The 16,196-nt window shown below is 40.1% G+C and overlaps 1 protein-coding gene across 11 annotated transcripts in view; it reads right to left on the minus strand.

Moving 5' to 3' along the window:
• The window catches only part of USP28 (ubiquitin specific peptidase 28), an 80,224-nt gene that overhangs the window by 2,884 nt on the left and 61,144 nt on the right, over positions 1-16,196 (minus strand). For 5 of the 11 annotated variants that reach the window (XM_032167441.2, XM_032167443.2, XM_032167440.2 and 2 more), the window contains 12 exons: positions 15,147-15,355; positions 13,855-13,925; positions 12,253-12,481; positions 8,690-8,881; positions 7,926-8,065; positions 7,581-7,766; positions 6,117-6,212; positions 4,494-4,672; positions 4,296-4,374; positions 3,418-3,497; positions 2,778-2,901; positions 1,086-1,281 (listed from right to left, as the gene is read on the minus strand). In XM_032167441.2, coding sequence (XP_032023332.1) covers positions 1,086-1,281; positions 2,778-2,901; positions 3,418-3,497; positions 4,296-4,374; positions 4,494-4,672; positions 6,117-6,212; positions 7,581-7,766; positions 7,926-8,065; positions 8,690-8,881; positions 12,253-12,481; positions 13,855-13,925; positions 15,147-15,355 — 1,781 coding nt within the window. Of the gene's footprint in view, positions 1-1,085; positions 1,282-2,777; positions 2,902-3,417; positions 3,498-4,295; positions 4,375-4,493; positions 4,673-6,116; positions 6,213-7,580; positions 7,767-7,925; positions 8,066-8,689; positions 8,882-12,252; positions 12,482-13,854; positions 13,926-15,146; positions 15,356-16,196 lie in introns of those variants that run through there. The other 6 variants (XM_058446422.1, XM_032167448.2, XM_032167447.2 and 3 more) reach the window with 3 other exon arrangements.

Genomic DNA, 16,196 nt, shown 5'->3' on the forward strand with positions numbered 1-16,196 from the left:
TCACCTCAGGCTCCTGAGTAGCTAGGACTACAGGCGCACACCACTATACCCAGCTAAGTTTTCATTTTTTGTAGAGGCAGGGTCTTGCTATGTTGCCCAGGATGGTCTTGAACTCCTGGGCTCAAGTGAGCCACCCACTTCAGCCTCCCAAAGTGCTGGGATTACAGGTGTTAGCCACTGTGCCCAGCCCCATCAATAGAATAACTTTATGTCAGTGAGAAGCTAACAAAGAGGATTCATATCAGAATATATAACAATTTTCCAAGTCTACTGAACTCACCTAAAAACAATCAGCTTTAGGTTCCCTCCTCAAGATGCTTTAAACAAGCAAGGATATTCCACTAATTAATCTTGAAATCATCATAGTTAATATGTTATATAACTTCAAGCCACAGAAAAAATTCGTCAAGGCACCCCTCCCATAACCATACTCTGCATGATTTTTTTTTTTTTTTTTTTTTTTTGATATGGAGTCTCATTCCGTGGCCCAGGCTGAATTGCACTGGTGCTATCTCGGCCCATTGCAAACTCCGCTGCCCAGATTCAAGCGATTCTCCTGCCTCAGCCTCTCGAGTAGCTGGGATTACAGGCGCCCACCACCACACCTAGCTAATTTTTTTATTTTTAGTAGAGATGGGGTTTTGCCTTGTTGGCCCGACTTGGTATTGAACTCCTGGCCTCAGGTGATCCGCCCACCTCAGCCTCTCAAAGTGCTGGGATTATAGGAGTGAGCCACTGCGCCCAGCCAGATTTTTATTTTTAAACTATAAAAGAGTTCATCTTTTGGTACATGAGAGAATAATGGAAGTCTGACATTCCTGGAGAGCAGTGACTTTTTCAAACCAGGCTTGTTGGTTGCCCATGGAGGTGATTTGGCAGTCACGGGGAGGCTAAAGGGAGGTTAAGAGTGGCAGAGGCCCAGGCTCCCTCCTCTTGTTTCAATAGAGCAGATCCATTTTTAATTTACTTATATGCTAGAAGGTTCCAATTCCTTAAAAAGGTTTGGCAACCAGTGCTATCAAGTGAGAACACTGCAATTTCTAGAATTCTCAAAACCTTAGAATATTATTAGCAAGAGCATATACCTGCAATATCTTGCCCAAGGTAAGAGCACCAATGGTTTCTCATGACCTCAATGGCATCCAGGTCATCCTTGGAAATGTCATTATTAATGATAAGGTGAATGCAGGGGATGATCAGTTCATTCATCACATTAATGCCCTCAGTTACAGAGTGATCATCATTTGTTTCAAAGAGAGAAGCTGCTTTGGCATTCAGCTCCTACAGATAAAAGGTAGAATTAGGTGGGAAAAAGTCTGAAAAAGATAAATATCTCTTTAATAACAGTCTAAACAAGTGGTTCCCAAACTTTACTGCATATTGGATGTACTTAGGGATCTTTAAAAACTACTGATGCCCGGTTCCCACTTGTGATATGATGATTTAATTAGTGTTTAGATGACCGGGACATTGGGATTTTATGAAAGCTCCCAAAGTGATTCTAATGCAGCAAAGTTTATGACCCACTGGCCTAAACTTGTAAGTCAAGGTCATGCTTAACACTTGTTTCAACCAAAGACGTGTTCACTGGTTCTCTATCTCCTCTGAGCATCAGAATCACCTGCAGAAGACACACTGATGCCCAGGGCCCTTCCCAGGGATTCTGGTTTAAGTGTCTAGGGAGATGCCTGAGCTTCACGACTGTCTGAAAGCTCCCTATATGATTCTGATGCACACTAGGGGTTGGGACTCAATAATGGAAAGAGTCTAAATCCCTATAATTGCATTACTTCAGAAGCTGAGTAGGATATTCAAAATGTCAATCTATTTGGTGATTTAAAATATAAAAACATGGCTCTAATAAAATTCAGATCCATCAAACCAACAAGATCCCTTTTCAGCTTCAAAGTGGCTCTGCCACACCTATAACTAATACAGATGTCAAAGTATAAAGCAGAAAATAAAGCTATTGAGTATATGTCATGACTTAATCTCACCCATTCGGTATGAACAAGGCCAAGGCAGTGGTAGAAATATTGGCCCGACTTCTGTGAAGGGCAAATTTGCTGGGTATTGGTGAAAACACACACAAGCCCATACTCTGAAGGCAGGCCACCCCTTTACAGTTCTCTGAAGGACACACATCACATAAACCCCTGGGGAGGCAAGGGGATGTAGGTCTGCCTTTCCATGTAGTTACACAGTGCAAATCAGGCCAGGAGAGAGTTAGTCTTCACTAGTATATGACAATGATGTTATCAGAACAGCAGGACCAATTCTTACAGTTCCTACCTTTATTTAAAAAAAATGGAGTGTCAGAAGTCACTACAACTTTAAGTCTACCAGCTTAAATGTGAACATGGAAAAAATGCTGCATTCCTTCCACACACATTTATTACATGCTTCCTACATGACAGGCACAGAGGAAATGGCTGAGTGAGAAAAGGATCTGTGCTCAAGGAATTTACAACCTAGTAGGGAAAGCAATGTGATAAAATCCATAATGCAGGCATACATGAAGGGCACACAGAGGGATGACTGATTCTCATCTTAACTTCTATCAGTTATCATTGAAGAAGAATGACATTCACTAAAAGTAACTGAAAAAAAAAAAAACACCTGTTCCAATGTAAAACTGTTCATGAGAATTGGGGGGGGAGGGAGGAATCTACAACCTGCTGGAGATAGTCTGTTCTGAAAGCCATGTACTTTCCTGCCTTCAATGAGCAGAGGTAAACAACAAAAAAAAACCTTAAGGCTTTACAAACAGTACAAACCAGAAGGCATTTTCTTCGGTATAAAGCAATCACAGATTCTTTGACCCCCCGGCGGGGCCCCTTCATCAGCAAGGCAGCATTGCTCTGGTAGGCATATACCAGGTAGGAAAGTGCCTCTTGGTACCTTAGAAAAAATGGGAGACAAACAACAGCTGAGTGCTCTTTTACTAAAATCTAGGGCTCAGACCTCACTTCTCCCCATTTCAAGAATCTACTTGGCTGCAATTACGAACAAGTGAAGGGCCAAAGACCATAGCCAGTCTCAGCTCTTCTACAAATTGGCCTAGCCATCCAAAGCAAATATGAAACTTCCCTAGGCCTCAGTTTTTCCCATCTCTAAAACAAGGAATGCTCATTAGGGTCCATGTCAACTCAAAAATTCATTTTCTGAGTTCATCTTCATTGATCACAAAGACAGCCTGGCACAATATATCTCTCAGCTAATACATCTCATCATGTGAAGGATGAAAAACCATGTGTGATATTTAGAGCAAAAGCAAAGCACTGCAAGAGAAGAGGCACACTAGTGTATGTGACAAGGGAGGTTATGCATGGCTGTGACTCTTAGTATTCTCAGGTAGGCATCTATAGAGAACAGCATCCTGACTAATAATCTTGGTAAAATAAAATGCCAACATACTTTCCTTTTTGATAGAGTTCTAGGCCTGTTAGGAGATACACAGACACTTTTCGGAACAAACTATAATCTTCATGCCACTTCTGAAAAAGAATGACGATTATTAATAATTATGATCATAATAAATTGTTAGTGTCCTTTCCATCTAAGTTTTAAATTCATTACAAATATTTACTGAGCACATCTGGCTAGCCATAAAAATAACAAACAAAAGCTTTCAGATAAAAACCTACTCAATGTTTAAAATAAAAGTCTACCATTGACCTTAATTTTCAATGTTCTGTTGTTCCTTTCACTTGAGTAACAGAAGTATTTATTTCCTACGAGCTTTGGATTTTATCCTAATTTCTAACAGCTATGTCAAAGATATTCAGCTCTAGCTTAAGTGAATGACCTCTTTAGGACTGGTAAAACCATCCAGATATTGAAAATACGGAAGCACACGGACATTGCTAGTCATACAGAGCAAGTTCAAGTTCAGTAAGTGTGGTGAATACACCTTGAGTGGTACATAACATTGTTTTACATAGGATGCAATTGAAAACATGTGTAGCTATGTATTTTAATGCATATTTTTAAAACTGTATCATTTAAAACAAACCAAAAGCATGATTTCAAGAATTTTACTGCCTAGGACAAGGCTAAAATAGGTATTTAAGGGAAGTGAAGTGTTGACTCACTCTAATTGAAGAATGAAAATACAGAGACCTACTATTCTGAGGGCAAGAAAATATCATTTATCCATTCTTTACCAGGATTTTGGGGGGAAAGTGGGAGAACAAGTCAGTTTGTGATAGCACAAAATTGTTCATTTTGCCTCAGGTACCATTTACCTCAGGAATTAATATTTTTGCTCTATAGACTTAAAGGAAAGACTTTACCTTGTACTCTTCCATATTCATGTCATCTGGACCAATTTCCTTCAGTTTTGCTTGAGCCACCTTCATAATGCTGATTGATCTGTGTGGGACAAAGTTCAGAAAGCAATGAAAAGGCACAGGGCAAAACTTCCCCAACAGAAGAGTCGGTCTAGCCCAACCCAGACCAAAGAGGGATTCACCTGAATATTCTCTTCTCACCTTTCATCATAGCTAAGATTTTTATCTGCAAACTGTTCCAGAAGGGTTCGTTCTACTACCCTTTTGGGTGCTTCATTTTGGAAAAAGTAGACAAGGACATGCTGAAGTCGAGGATCACTGTGAGAGGTGGGGGTCTCTTTGGCAAGCTGATAGAGCCTGGAGTATTCTTCATGGAATGCCTATTAAGGGCAGAATCAATAGTTAGAAAATAGTGTGCTGTGGGCTTCTGCACACAGAAATTGATGCCTAGGAGCCAGGCAGTCTCTTAACTCTAAAAAGACTTCTAAAAATTCTTATCGAGGAATTACAAAAACAACTATGGAATTTTTAAGTTTCTTGCATTTCATAAGGGATAAAACTCTTTTAGCATTCTGGCACCAAAAACATACTTTTTTTTTTTTTTTGAGACAGAGTATCACTTTGTCACCCAGGCTGGAGTGGTGTGACATGATCACAGCTCAATGCAGCCCTGAACTCCTGGGCTCAGGTGATCCTCCCACCTCAGCCTCCCAAGTAGCTGGGACTACAGGCATATACCACCATGCCCAGTTAATTTTTGTATTTTTGATAGAGATGGGGTTTCACCATGTTGCCCAGGCTGGTCTCGAACTCCTGAGCTCAAGCCATCCACCCACCTTGGCCTCCCAAAGTGCTGGGATTACAGGCATGATCCACTGCGCCCTGCCTACTGTACTCTTAAGAAATTCAGTTTTCTCATAAAGTTCTCAGAAAAACAAATATTTAGTTTTAATTGTTATAAAAGGCAGATCCTTGCATGTCAATGACTTAAACTTTAAGCATCTATACAAATGCAACTTTACTCACGTATTTTTAAAAACATGGCCTGCTTTGTTATGGCCTCAAAATTACAAAGGCACAATCTAACTCAGTGTTACTAACAGACAACTCCTAACAACAACAATGAAAAGCCCTCCAGGCTAGGTGTCACAGAGAACGTTACTGCTAGCCAAGGCTGGATTAGGGTCAAGAGAAGAGAAGTGAACAGCTTGTTCATCATTTGGTCAGGAAAGGGAGTTTCATATTTCACTTCACAGAAGACTTTTTTTTATTTTTTGGAGACAGGGTCTCACTCTGTCACTCAGACTGGAATGCAGTGGCACAGTCATGGTTCACTGCAGCCTTGAACACCTGGGGCTCAAGTGATCCTCATGCCTCAGCCTCCAAATTAGCTGGGACTACAGGTATGTGCTACCATGCCCAGCTAATTAAAAAAAAAAAAAATTCCTTAGTAGAAATGGAGGTCTCACTATGTTGACCAGGCTGGTTTTGAACTCCTGGCTTCAAGCAAGCCTCCCTCCTGGGCCTCCCAAAGTGCTAAATTACAGGTGTGAGCCACTGTGCCCAGTCCTTTTTTTTTTTTTTTTAAGAGATAGGATCTCGTTATGTTGCCCAGGCTGGAGTGTGGTAGTGCAATCACAGTACATTTCAGCCTCCAACTCCTGAGCTCAAGTGAGCCTCTACTTCAGCTTCCTGAGTAGCTGGGACTACATGCACACACCACCACACCCAGCCTTAATCCCATTTTTTCCCTTCTTATAGAATTATTTCCCCAATATTATGATGCCTGTATTGTAAGAATTAGAATTTTAAAAACAGAGATACCTTAATCAGCCCTGCTTCAGACCCATCTCGGTCAAAGGTCTGACGGGCTTTAGCTATGGCCAGGATGACCCCTTGCATGGCAGGGCTCAGCATCACCTACCACAAGGGGGCACAAAACACAGAGAGAAAGGAGAGAAGAAAGGTTCAGCAGAAGACTGTATGAAAGCAGGCTGAACAGAGTGCTAAAGGGCAGCAGAGCAGTGTGCTCTTTGGCCAGCATGTATTGCAAGCTGAGTTTCACACACCCATCCCTATGTGCACCCACCGCCTCTGTCCTTCTATATAATGTCAACACCCTGCCCAAGACAAGCTATTCCTACACTATATGTTCTAATTTAGTAGGATGAAGAAAGACTTATGCCTAAAAATATCTCCCAATATGGCACTGCTGAAGAATTAAGTTAAATTACAGTTCTCAGAGGGGAAGTGTCTAAGGTCAGAATTCCAATTTAGTTCTGTACTTTGGGTGTGTATCTTAAACACACAAATACTTTAGAGTTTTACTAGGATGAACAGTACATTTAAAATAGTCTGGAAACTAGCGACTATACAAATATGACTCCATAAAGTGAAAACTTTTCAAGAATTTTTTTTTTTGGGCGGGGGAGACAGAGTCTCGCTCTGTCGCCCAGGCTGGAGTGCAATGGCGCGATCTCAGCTCACTGCAACCTCCGCCTTCCAGGTTCAAGCAGTTCTCCTGCCTCAGCCTCCCAAGTAGTGGGATTATAGGTGTATGTCACCATGCCCAGCTAATTTTTGCATTTTTAGTAGAGACAGGTTTCACCATGTTGGCCAGGCTGGTCTTGAACTCCCGACCTCAGGTGATACACCCACCTTGGCCTCCCAAAAGGCTGGGATTACAGGCGTGAGCCTCTGTGCCCAGCCTGAGGTCAATGATTTTTTTTTTTTTTTTTAATACTCCACAGAAAAAAAGTAGAAATCTGAGAGAGACAGAATTCATTATTGTTTATGTGCAGTGCAACTGAAGAGGAGACAGACAACAAATAACTCGGGATTCTACAGCTTCTTCCTAAAGCTTTAGAATTAAAAATAACTTCAATCCACATTTGTTTAGCTCACTGGACAACTGAAAAATTTATATCTGGAGGTAAAACAATGGACTAACATCCAAAAAAAAGATTCCCTACTTTAAATTAGAAGGCAATCTTTTGTCCATAATACCAAAAAGGGAACTTAATTTTACTTTTCTGAGCAATCTAGACTCTGCAGTGGCCCCATTAAGTATAAGCCTGGGTAGATATACATATGCTGGGAGTGCTATACAATAGAAACATGGCTATCTTTTAAATAATGGTAACTACGGTCAAAACCAAATAGGCTTTCTTGACAATCATTTTTTGCAATGAGAAAATATCAGCTATTAGCAGATACCTTAATATAGTCACAAGAGAAGGAAATATAAGACTGACAACAAACAACTATATCCTGCACTCATCTCTGTACCTCCTCATCATATCCATCTGCATCAGATCTAACCAGAATCCTTCCCACACTGGGAATCTCGACTTCAGAGACCTCAGAATTAGGCTGGGCAGTAGACTCTGCATCATTAGCCTTTGGGGGCTGTTCTGACTGCTCTGCAAGGTTTGTTTCCTGGGGCATGGGCTTCTTGGGTTCAGCTTCTTTAAGCTGTGGCAGCAGAGTGGGGAAAAAGAGTAAGAAAAAACAGGAGAAATAAAAAGGGGTTGGTTAAATGCAGCAGAGACACAGAATAATAGAAATGTGAGAAAACTGACCATTGCTGCTGAAAGCCCGGCTCTCCTGAATTTGGGCTTCCCAGTCACTCACCTTACTCAGCGCCGCTTCTACACCGCTCTTCTCATAGGCACGGGCTGTGTTTGCAATAGCCTGGGCAGTTTGCTCCTTTACAATCACAGCATGCTCAGATGACAAGCAGCGAACCCCATGAGAAGAGGCTACTGAAGGCTCTGATAAAGAATTGTACAAAGGTCTTAGCATCTAATGATAAATAGTCTAGAACGCTCAGATAAAAAGCAAGCAGAATGTATACAGTTTAATATATAACCCTGTTAACACAGCTTTCTACAAAGCCTATGCAGATTTTCCCTAGAAATTAGTAACTATAAGAAATGGCTAATTCAGCAAGAACTCTATTGATAAAGTCTGTAAACCTTGAACCCACAGATAAGTCTGTAAAATTTAATGCACTCCCAACTTTGTCATATCTCTATCCATTAAGAAAGCTTTCTACAAACAAGCATCTTTTAGGAAGATCACCTTTGGAGAATGGTTTTCATAAAGTCTACCTACTAATCCTATCACAGTTTCTCCCATAACCTGGGAAATAAGCAAAACTATATACACAGTGAAGGTCACAGGTAGTTAGTCTTTCTGATACTGCTTCTGTTCATCAGAAATCACATTCTAACGCCACAATTCATTCCATCAGGTTGTACCTGGCATACCAACTGTATATGAAATATACTGTGAAGACTGCGGCATCACCTAGCCAGCTGAAGGGTATAGGGCTGGCTAGGGGAGTACAGCATGAGATGTTACTGGATCACTGGCATAAATGCCTTCTCAGATACCTTGTGATGTAGAGAAGTCCTGTGATGAGGAGTTGGTGGAGGACTCCATTTGAGGGATTTTGCAAGACTGCTCTTCTTCCCACTCCTCTACTTCCTGCTCAAACCGCCAGTTATCCTCCTGAATGTAATGCTTGAGTTCCACAGATAGGGCTTCCACTTCTGACATTTGATCTGATTCATTTGGGACTGCCTCTGAGGAAAAGCAAAGATAGAGTTAAAAGGTCACAAGGAACCAAAGCATCCTTTTTAGAAAAGAAGAAAGCAGGGTATTTCATCTTTATCTTACTTCTAACTAAAAATACATACACATAGAATCCATCAGAAATGCAGGCTGAGTATCTCTTATCCAAAATGCTTGGGACTAGAAGTGTTTTGGACTTCAAATTTTTTTCAGATTTTAGAAAATCTGCACCATTACAGTTGAGCATCCCAAATCCTAAAATCTAACATCTGAAATTCAAAATGCTCCAGTGAGCATTCCCTTTCAGCATCATGTAATGAAAAAGGTTCATAAAGTTTTGTGGAATTTGGAGCATTTGGAATTTTGGATATTCACATGTGGGATGCTCAACCTGTATGGACAATGTAAGGGCAACAATTGATAACAGTGCCTGACATTTAGTAGGCACTCATTAAACATCTGCTAAGTGAATGAATAATACAGAGTTAAAGATAGGGAAAGTGGGCCGGGTGCAGTGGCTCACGCCTGTAATCCCAGCACTTTGGGAGGCCAAGGCAGGCAGATCACTTGAGGTAGGAGTTCAAGACCAGCCTGGCTAACATGGTGAAACCCTGTCTCTACTAAAAAAAAAACACAAAAATTAGCCAAGCGTGGTGGTGCATGCCTGTAATCCCAGCTACTCAGGAGGCTGAAGTGGGAGAATCGCTTGAACCCGGGAGGCAGAGGTTGCAGTAAGTTGAGGTTGTGCCACTGCACTCCAGCCTAGGAGACAGAGTGAGACTCCATCTCAAAAAAAAACAAACAAAAAAAAAAGATTTCGAAACTGGTCACTGTCAATCACTAGATATACCAATCATTTCAGGGAATTTCAGAAAATCATTAGAGCCAATAAAAATTTCAAGCTAAACAGTTTTATCAATTTAACCACTGCATTTGGTGGATAAGAATGTCCATTTCAAAAAGGTTAGAGATGAATTTCAAGACATTTATACCATTAACTTTCACACAATTAAGTACTATGAGAAAGCAATTTGACACAATGCTGAAATGGTCAATAATACCTGGCTTTAATGGCAAGGATATCAATGACATCTTAAATTTCATTTTCTAATCCTGTGACCAAAACAATTAAAAAAAAAAAGTCTATAGCAGATTAACACATGCACTTACTGGTTGCCATTAATCAGCCTTTTCACTACGCAAATGACAGTTTCCACTTGTTTGTTTCTACAATATAAAAATAAACCATGCATGCAATAACAAGGCTCCTATATACTACCAACAGCTAGTACATTCAAGCAGCTATTCATTCCTTCACAGCATAAATATACAATTGTGAAGATACCGTTCAATGATCATTCTCTCCATTCCCTAATCCCCAACCACACTAGCAAATCAGACAGATAACGTACTGCCTGGACAGAACGCCTTACATGTTTGTTTTTTTGAGACAGAGTCTCACTCTGTTGCCCAGGCTGGGTGCAGTGGCACGATCTCAGCTCACTGCAACCTTTGCCTCCCAGGTTCAAGTGATTCTCCTGCCTCAGCCTCCCAAGTAGGTGGGATTACAGGTGTATACCACCATGCCTGGCTAATTTTTGTATTTTTAGTAGACACAGGGTTTTACCATGTTGGCCAGGCTGGTCTTCAACTCCTGGCCTCAAGTGATCCGCCCGCCTCGGCCTCCCAAAGTACTGGGATTACAGGCATGAGCCACCATGCCGGGGCGATGTTTTCTTACTTACACCACACAGTAAAGTTTGAATACTAAAGGCAAAAGCTTTCTATTATCTTACTTATAAAATGCTCATCATAAGACCTCTCATAGAGGATGTGAAAGAGAGAGAGAATAATGTAAACTGAAAACACCACAGAATTTGGAGAATTGTATTTGAATTTTGGGACTGCCATTTATTTACTGACTATGTGATTAGTCAGCTTTAGAACCTCTTGGAATCTGTTATCCAGCTGGAAAATGAAGATGACAACATTTTCTAACTCCTTCCCTCCTTTTCACATTTGTAAGTTCTTAGAGAAATAAAAGTTTGAAAGCATGCTTTAAGGAGTAATATAAATGATAATTATTACTGCTCTCTGCATGAGTAGTAGTATTATGAAAACTGTGAAACTATTCAGGCAAATACACCTGTAAAATTTAGTTATTCTGGGCCAGGCTCAGTGGCCCACAACTGTAATCCCAGCACTCTGAGAGGCTGAAGCGGGTGGATCACCTGAGGTCAGGAGTTCAAGACCAGCCTGGCCAAGATAATGAAACCCCGTTTCTACTAAAAATACAAAAATCAGCTGGGCATGGTAGTGGGCACCTGTAATTCCAGCTACTTGCGAGACTGAGGCAGGAGAATCACTTGAACCTGGCAGGCGGAGGTTGCAGTGAGCTGAGATTGCACCATTGCACTCCAGCCTGGGCAACAGAGCAAGACTCTGTCTCAAAAGAAAAAGAAAGGAAAAAATTTAGTTATTCTCCAAAGGGTGCAAAAATATATGTACTATCAGCACCCTAAGATGGGGCAAGAAAAAAAAAAAGATGTCACTAAAAACAACAACAACTAGCCGGGCACGGTGGCTCACGCTTGTAATCCCAGCACTTTGGGAGGCCAAGGCGGGCGGATCACGAGGTCAGGAGATCGAGACCACGGTGAAACCCCGTCTCTACTAAAAATACAAAAAGTTAGCTGGGCGTGGTGGCGGGCGCCCGTAGTCCCAGCTACTCGGAGAGGCTGAGGCAGGAGAATGGCGTGAACCCGGGAGGCGGGGCTTGCAGTGAGCCGAGATGCGCCACTGCACTCCGGCCTGGGCGACAGAGCAAGACTCCGCCTCAAAAAAAAAAAAAAAACAAAACAAAAACAAAACAAAAAAAAAAACAACAACAACAACTAGAGAATTAAGTCTATCTACGGGAGGAAAGATTAGTAAATTTTTTAAATATGTATATTCCACACAATGAATTATTATATAGTTGTTAAACAGAATGAGTTAAATTCTTTTTCTAAAAATATAGAGATTGCTAAATACTCGATTAACGAAAAAAGTTCAGAGTTGAATGGAAAAATAATCCATTTGGGGAAAAGGGGGAGGGGAAGATACAGATAAATAGAATCTAGCATATGTATACAATGTGTCTTGAAGACTACATAAGAAACCTAACATTGTATACTTGTTGGGGAGTGGGACCCATGGTCAAGGAAGGAAGTAGTAAAGCAAACTTGTTTTTCCTTTTCATTTCCTTTTATACTGTCTATATCTTTTAAATCTATTATAAAATAGTAAGTTGTAAATTTTTTAAAAAGCAGTACAAGACCGTTCTCCTTCCTGAGCAGTACAGATTTTCCCCAATCTATAGATTCTGCCAAGATATTTTTACCTGCATTGAAGTAGGGTAGTTTGTCATTAATGTACATCAGACAGTAAGCACTAACATTTCTCAGGCCTCCATAGGAATCTCTTTCAACTTCTTCCCAGGAAGATTCGGTAACAGAGATGTCATTGTACTTGAGCCAGCTCTGTCGGGGTTGATTATAGATATAGGCCCAATAGTGTCCAGCATTTGCTTGCCCTTCATGAACAAGAACTGCATGCAAGCGATAAGGCACCTGTAAGTCAGAATGTACATTCTCCAGTCAGGTGAAGAAAAGTAATCTGATAAAGTTTAGGTTATTAAGAAATGACTATTTATGATGTGATTAATATGGGGTTCATATTAAAACATCTTGTTGATTCATGATGAAGTCCACAAAAACACAGCCTTGGAATTGATCAATTATGTCTCGGTTCCCAAATCTTGAAAACCAGATCGCTGAACTACATGACCTCTCTGAAGACTCTTTCAACTCTAAACTCCTCAGATCTAAAACCAAATATAACCTAAACATATGCATCCTTCTAATTCAAAACCCTGTTTAATCTAAAAATAGAATCACCTTGACCACTCACGCTGAAAATGCTTAGCATATTGCTACAAAGGTTAGCAGCTATTTTGTTCCATGCCTATTTTATTTGGCACCAAAATTTAAGTTAACATATTTAATTCAGCCACATGCTTCTTAGAGTTGTGATCACTTATCTATCTGGAGTGAAGACCTTTTTAATGACATACTTGTTTGTTACAACATTTGAAAAGCACATTTGTATATTTTCAATATGGAGAAAATAGAGCAATGCTTAAATGCTAACTAAATACTGGTAAAAGAGATGAAAGTCAGTCACAGAATCAAATTAAATTTACACTTACTTTGACCTATTTTAACTACTGGTGAAGATTTTTGAATTAACACAAAAGAAAAAATGGGGAAGCCTGAGTTTTACATGGTGCATTCCTGTTAAGCAATGGGACTGTGCCTCAGTGCCATTCTACAAACAGGGCTCTCCTCCTACAGCCATTCTGCCCATTCCAGTCATTCACACAGAAGCCACTGAAAGTCCATGCCCCTAACCAGAATAGGTTCAGAGACACTCCTGGCGGCTCTTTACCCCTCCATTCCCAGAATTTATTCTAACAAACGCTTCTGGGGATAGTTAAGAATTTCTGTCCTAACTCTCTTTTGGAATTTATTATTACAGAAATAGAGCTTGAAAGCATGTTGTTAAATTAAAGATCCTGAAGAATCATGCAACTTTGGGAAAGAAAGGATAACTGTTCTCTAGTTCAGTTTTTCCCACTGCACTACTTAAAGTACCATTTTGTGAGTAATTTTTATTAGTATCTGACAGCAAACCTTTCTACAATATGAAAAAATTCCATGTGGCAGAATTCAAACAAGTATGTGTTAGGTCCTGTTGTTGGTAAAAGGTATATTGCTTTCTTTAGCCTAAAATAAAGAAACAGAACAACATCAATTTATATCTTAAGTTTATTCTTATATCTTAGGGGGATTCCCATTGGGTTCAAAAGAAAACTATCAAATTTTATTTTTGTATCTACCATTAGCACATGCTTTGACTACTTTCCCATCAATTTTCATTCTACCTGACGAAGGAGAGGATCGCAGTACATCTGTTCAATAGTCTGAGTAGTACTTGCAATACAATTCTTTAAATCTGTTTGGAAAAAGAAAAAGGCTTCATTAAAATGATCTCATTCTATGTCACACAGGCTACTTCAACTAAGCAAAAAATATTGCTAGGGTCCTAATGATTTCAGCTTCCATCTATGAACCACGAAACAGTATACAGTTTTAAAGCATCTAGTACTTTAGGTTATGACGGCTTTTAGTTCAATATAATTATATTAAGGTTTTTAAAAACTATTTTTTATAATTGGCACCAAAATTTCTCAAAGAGTAAGCTGTTTAGGAAAAGATCTTAATGGGTCACTTGGCTGTAAAATGTATGCCTCAGATAGGATCTGAAATGAGAAAGCAGAACAAAGCGTAAGGCTAAATTTCTCTGAATAGGAATCCGGGAAGAATCTGGAATTTCCATCATCTTTTTGTTCCCTAGACAAAAGGAGAAAGCAAAATGGGTAAGGCTAGTCTGAGTAATATGGGCAATGAGGTCAAAGGGCTTTTTAATAATACAATGCTGAATAATACAATTTTACATTGTGCATACTGCTCAAATACTCTGCCTCGTTAACCTTCAGTAAAGCATGCTTCATATAGAAAAGACTGAAGAGTAGAAGCCCAGAAAAGCTAAATGCTAAATCTGGGTCAGCTTAAGCTGGAGTTCAGATAATCTACCACAGAAACAGAAATCAGCAGATGCAAAAAAATCTCAGCAAAGGTGATCATTTCCCAGAAATTTTGAGGCGGAGATCTTTCCATATCTATATAATAGGGGTGTGTGAGCCAAGCTTACAGGGCACTAAAAGTGCAAAAGAAGTCATAATTACCATGTCAAAATTCAAAAGCATGGGCCAGGGGTAGTGGCTCACACCTGTAATCCCAGCACTTTGGGAGGCCAAGGCAGGCAGATAGGTTTAGCTCAGAAGTTTAAGACCAGCCTGACCAACATGGTGAAACCCTATCTCTACTTAAAAAAAAAAAAAATCAGCCAGGTGTGGTGGTACATGCCTGTAAGCCCAGCTACTTGGGAGGCTGAGGCAAGAAAATCACCTGAACCCGGAAGGCGGAGGTTGCAGTGAGCTGAGATTGCACCACTGCACTCCAGCCTGGGTGATAGAGTGAGACTCCATCTCGGCAGGGGGGCAATTCTGTAGCATGTACAGTAATGTCAGGAAGTGTACCGAGGTGCTTAACCTCCAAATAGTCAAAAAACAGAAAAGGCAAAGAGTAACTGACAAGTTTTAAAAAAGCCAACCTTGTATATCTTGTTCAATCTCACTCCTCCACCTCTGAAGACAGGTCTTAACAAAATTTATCTCCTCATCTGTGACTGTTCGTGGAGCTGGCTGTGAAGGCATTTCCATGGAAGATCGAGAAGATGTCAGTGGTTTAGACTTGTGTAAAGAATCTTCAGGAGAAGAAAAGGTACTTTCAACATCCTGAGAAGAGCTTTCTGTACTTGTACTGAGGAAGACAAAAATCATGCTCATATGATAATTTCCAAAAGATACCTTGGCCTAAATTATGTACTTTGGAAAGCAAGATGCTATATGAAAAAGTACAGGTATTGAGCAAGCATTAACTCTATAAAGGTACGGAGCCAACCTTTTCCTCCATCATCTCATGTACCACAACTGGCCTGTGAGGTAGATACTTTTCTATCCCTATTTTACCAACTGCAAGCCTAAGGTTTAAATAAATTAAGCAACATGCCCGAGTTCACCAAGCTAGAAGGTAATGAAAATGAATCCAAAGCCAGATCGGCCAGAGTCTTTAGCTCATGTTCTCTGATCACTGATTATTCCTTCCCATGAGGTGGGAAGAGAAGGAAAATTGAAAAGAGAAGACTAGGCCTGGAAGAATCAAGGAATCAACTACAGAGTTTACAAGATGAAGCCAACTAAAGTGACACTATCCTTCCTGGAACAAAATACACAGAAGTAAGAAAAAGGAAGCATCAGCTGAACACACAACTCACAGGAATACACACCAGGTGACACCTTGGAGAGTTCTGAGAGAAGGGCTTCAAGTCAAACAATCCTAGCTCTCCTACTTTAGCTAAATACCCAAGGAAAAAAGTATTAATATCTCATCTACAAAATATAAATGCTAAATTCTTTATGTCTTTTCTGTAAACTAACAGAGAATAAAGCATATAAAGTAAATGTTAATTTCTCTATTGTCAAAGTAAAACTGCAGGTCAACAAACCAGCAGGAATATAAAATAAGCTTCTAATTGTAGTTAGGTTTCTCTTTTACACCAAAGCTGAAAATATAAACTTCCTTTACTTTGACTTTGAAAAAA

Source organism: Hylobates moloch, unplaced genomic scaffold (genome assembly GCF_009828535.3).
Source record: "Hylobates moloch isolate HMO894 unplaced genomic scaffold, HMol_V3 SCAFFOLD_11, whole genome shotgun sequence".
Taxonomy (NCBI): Eukaryota; Metazoa; Chordata; class Mammalia; order Primates; family Hylobatidae; genus Hylobates; species Hylobates moloch.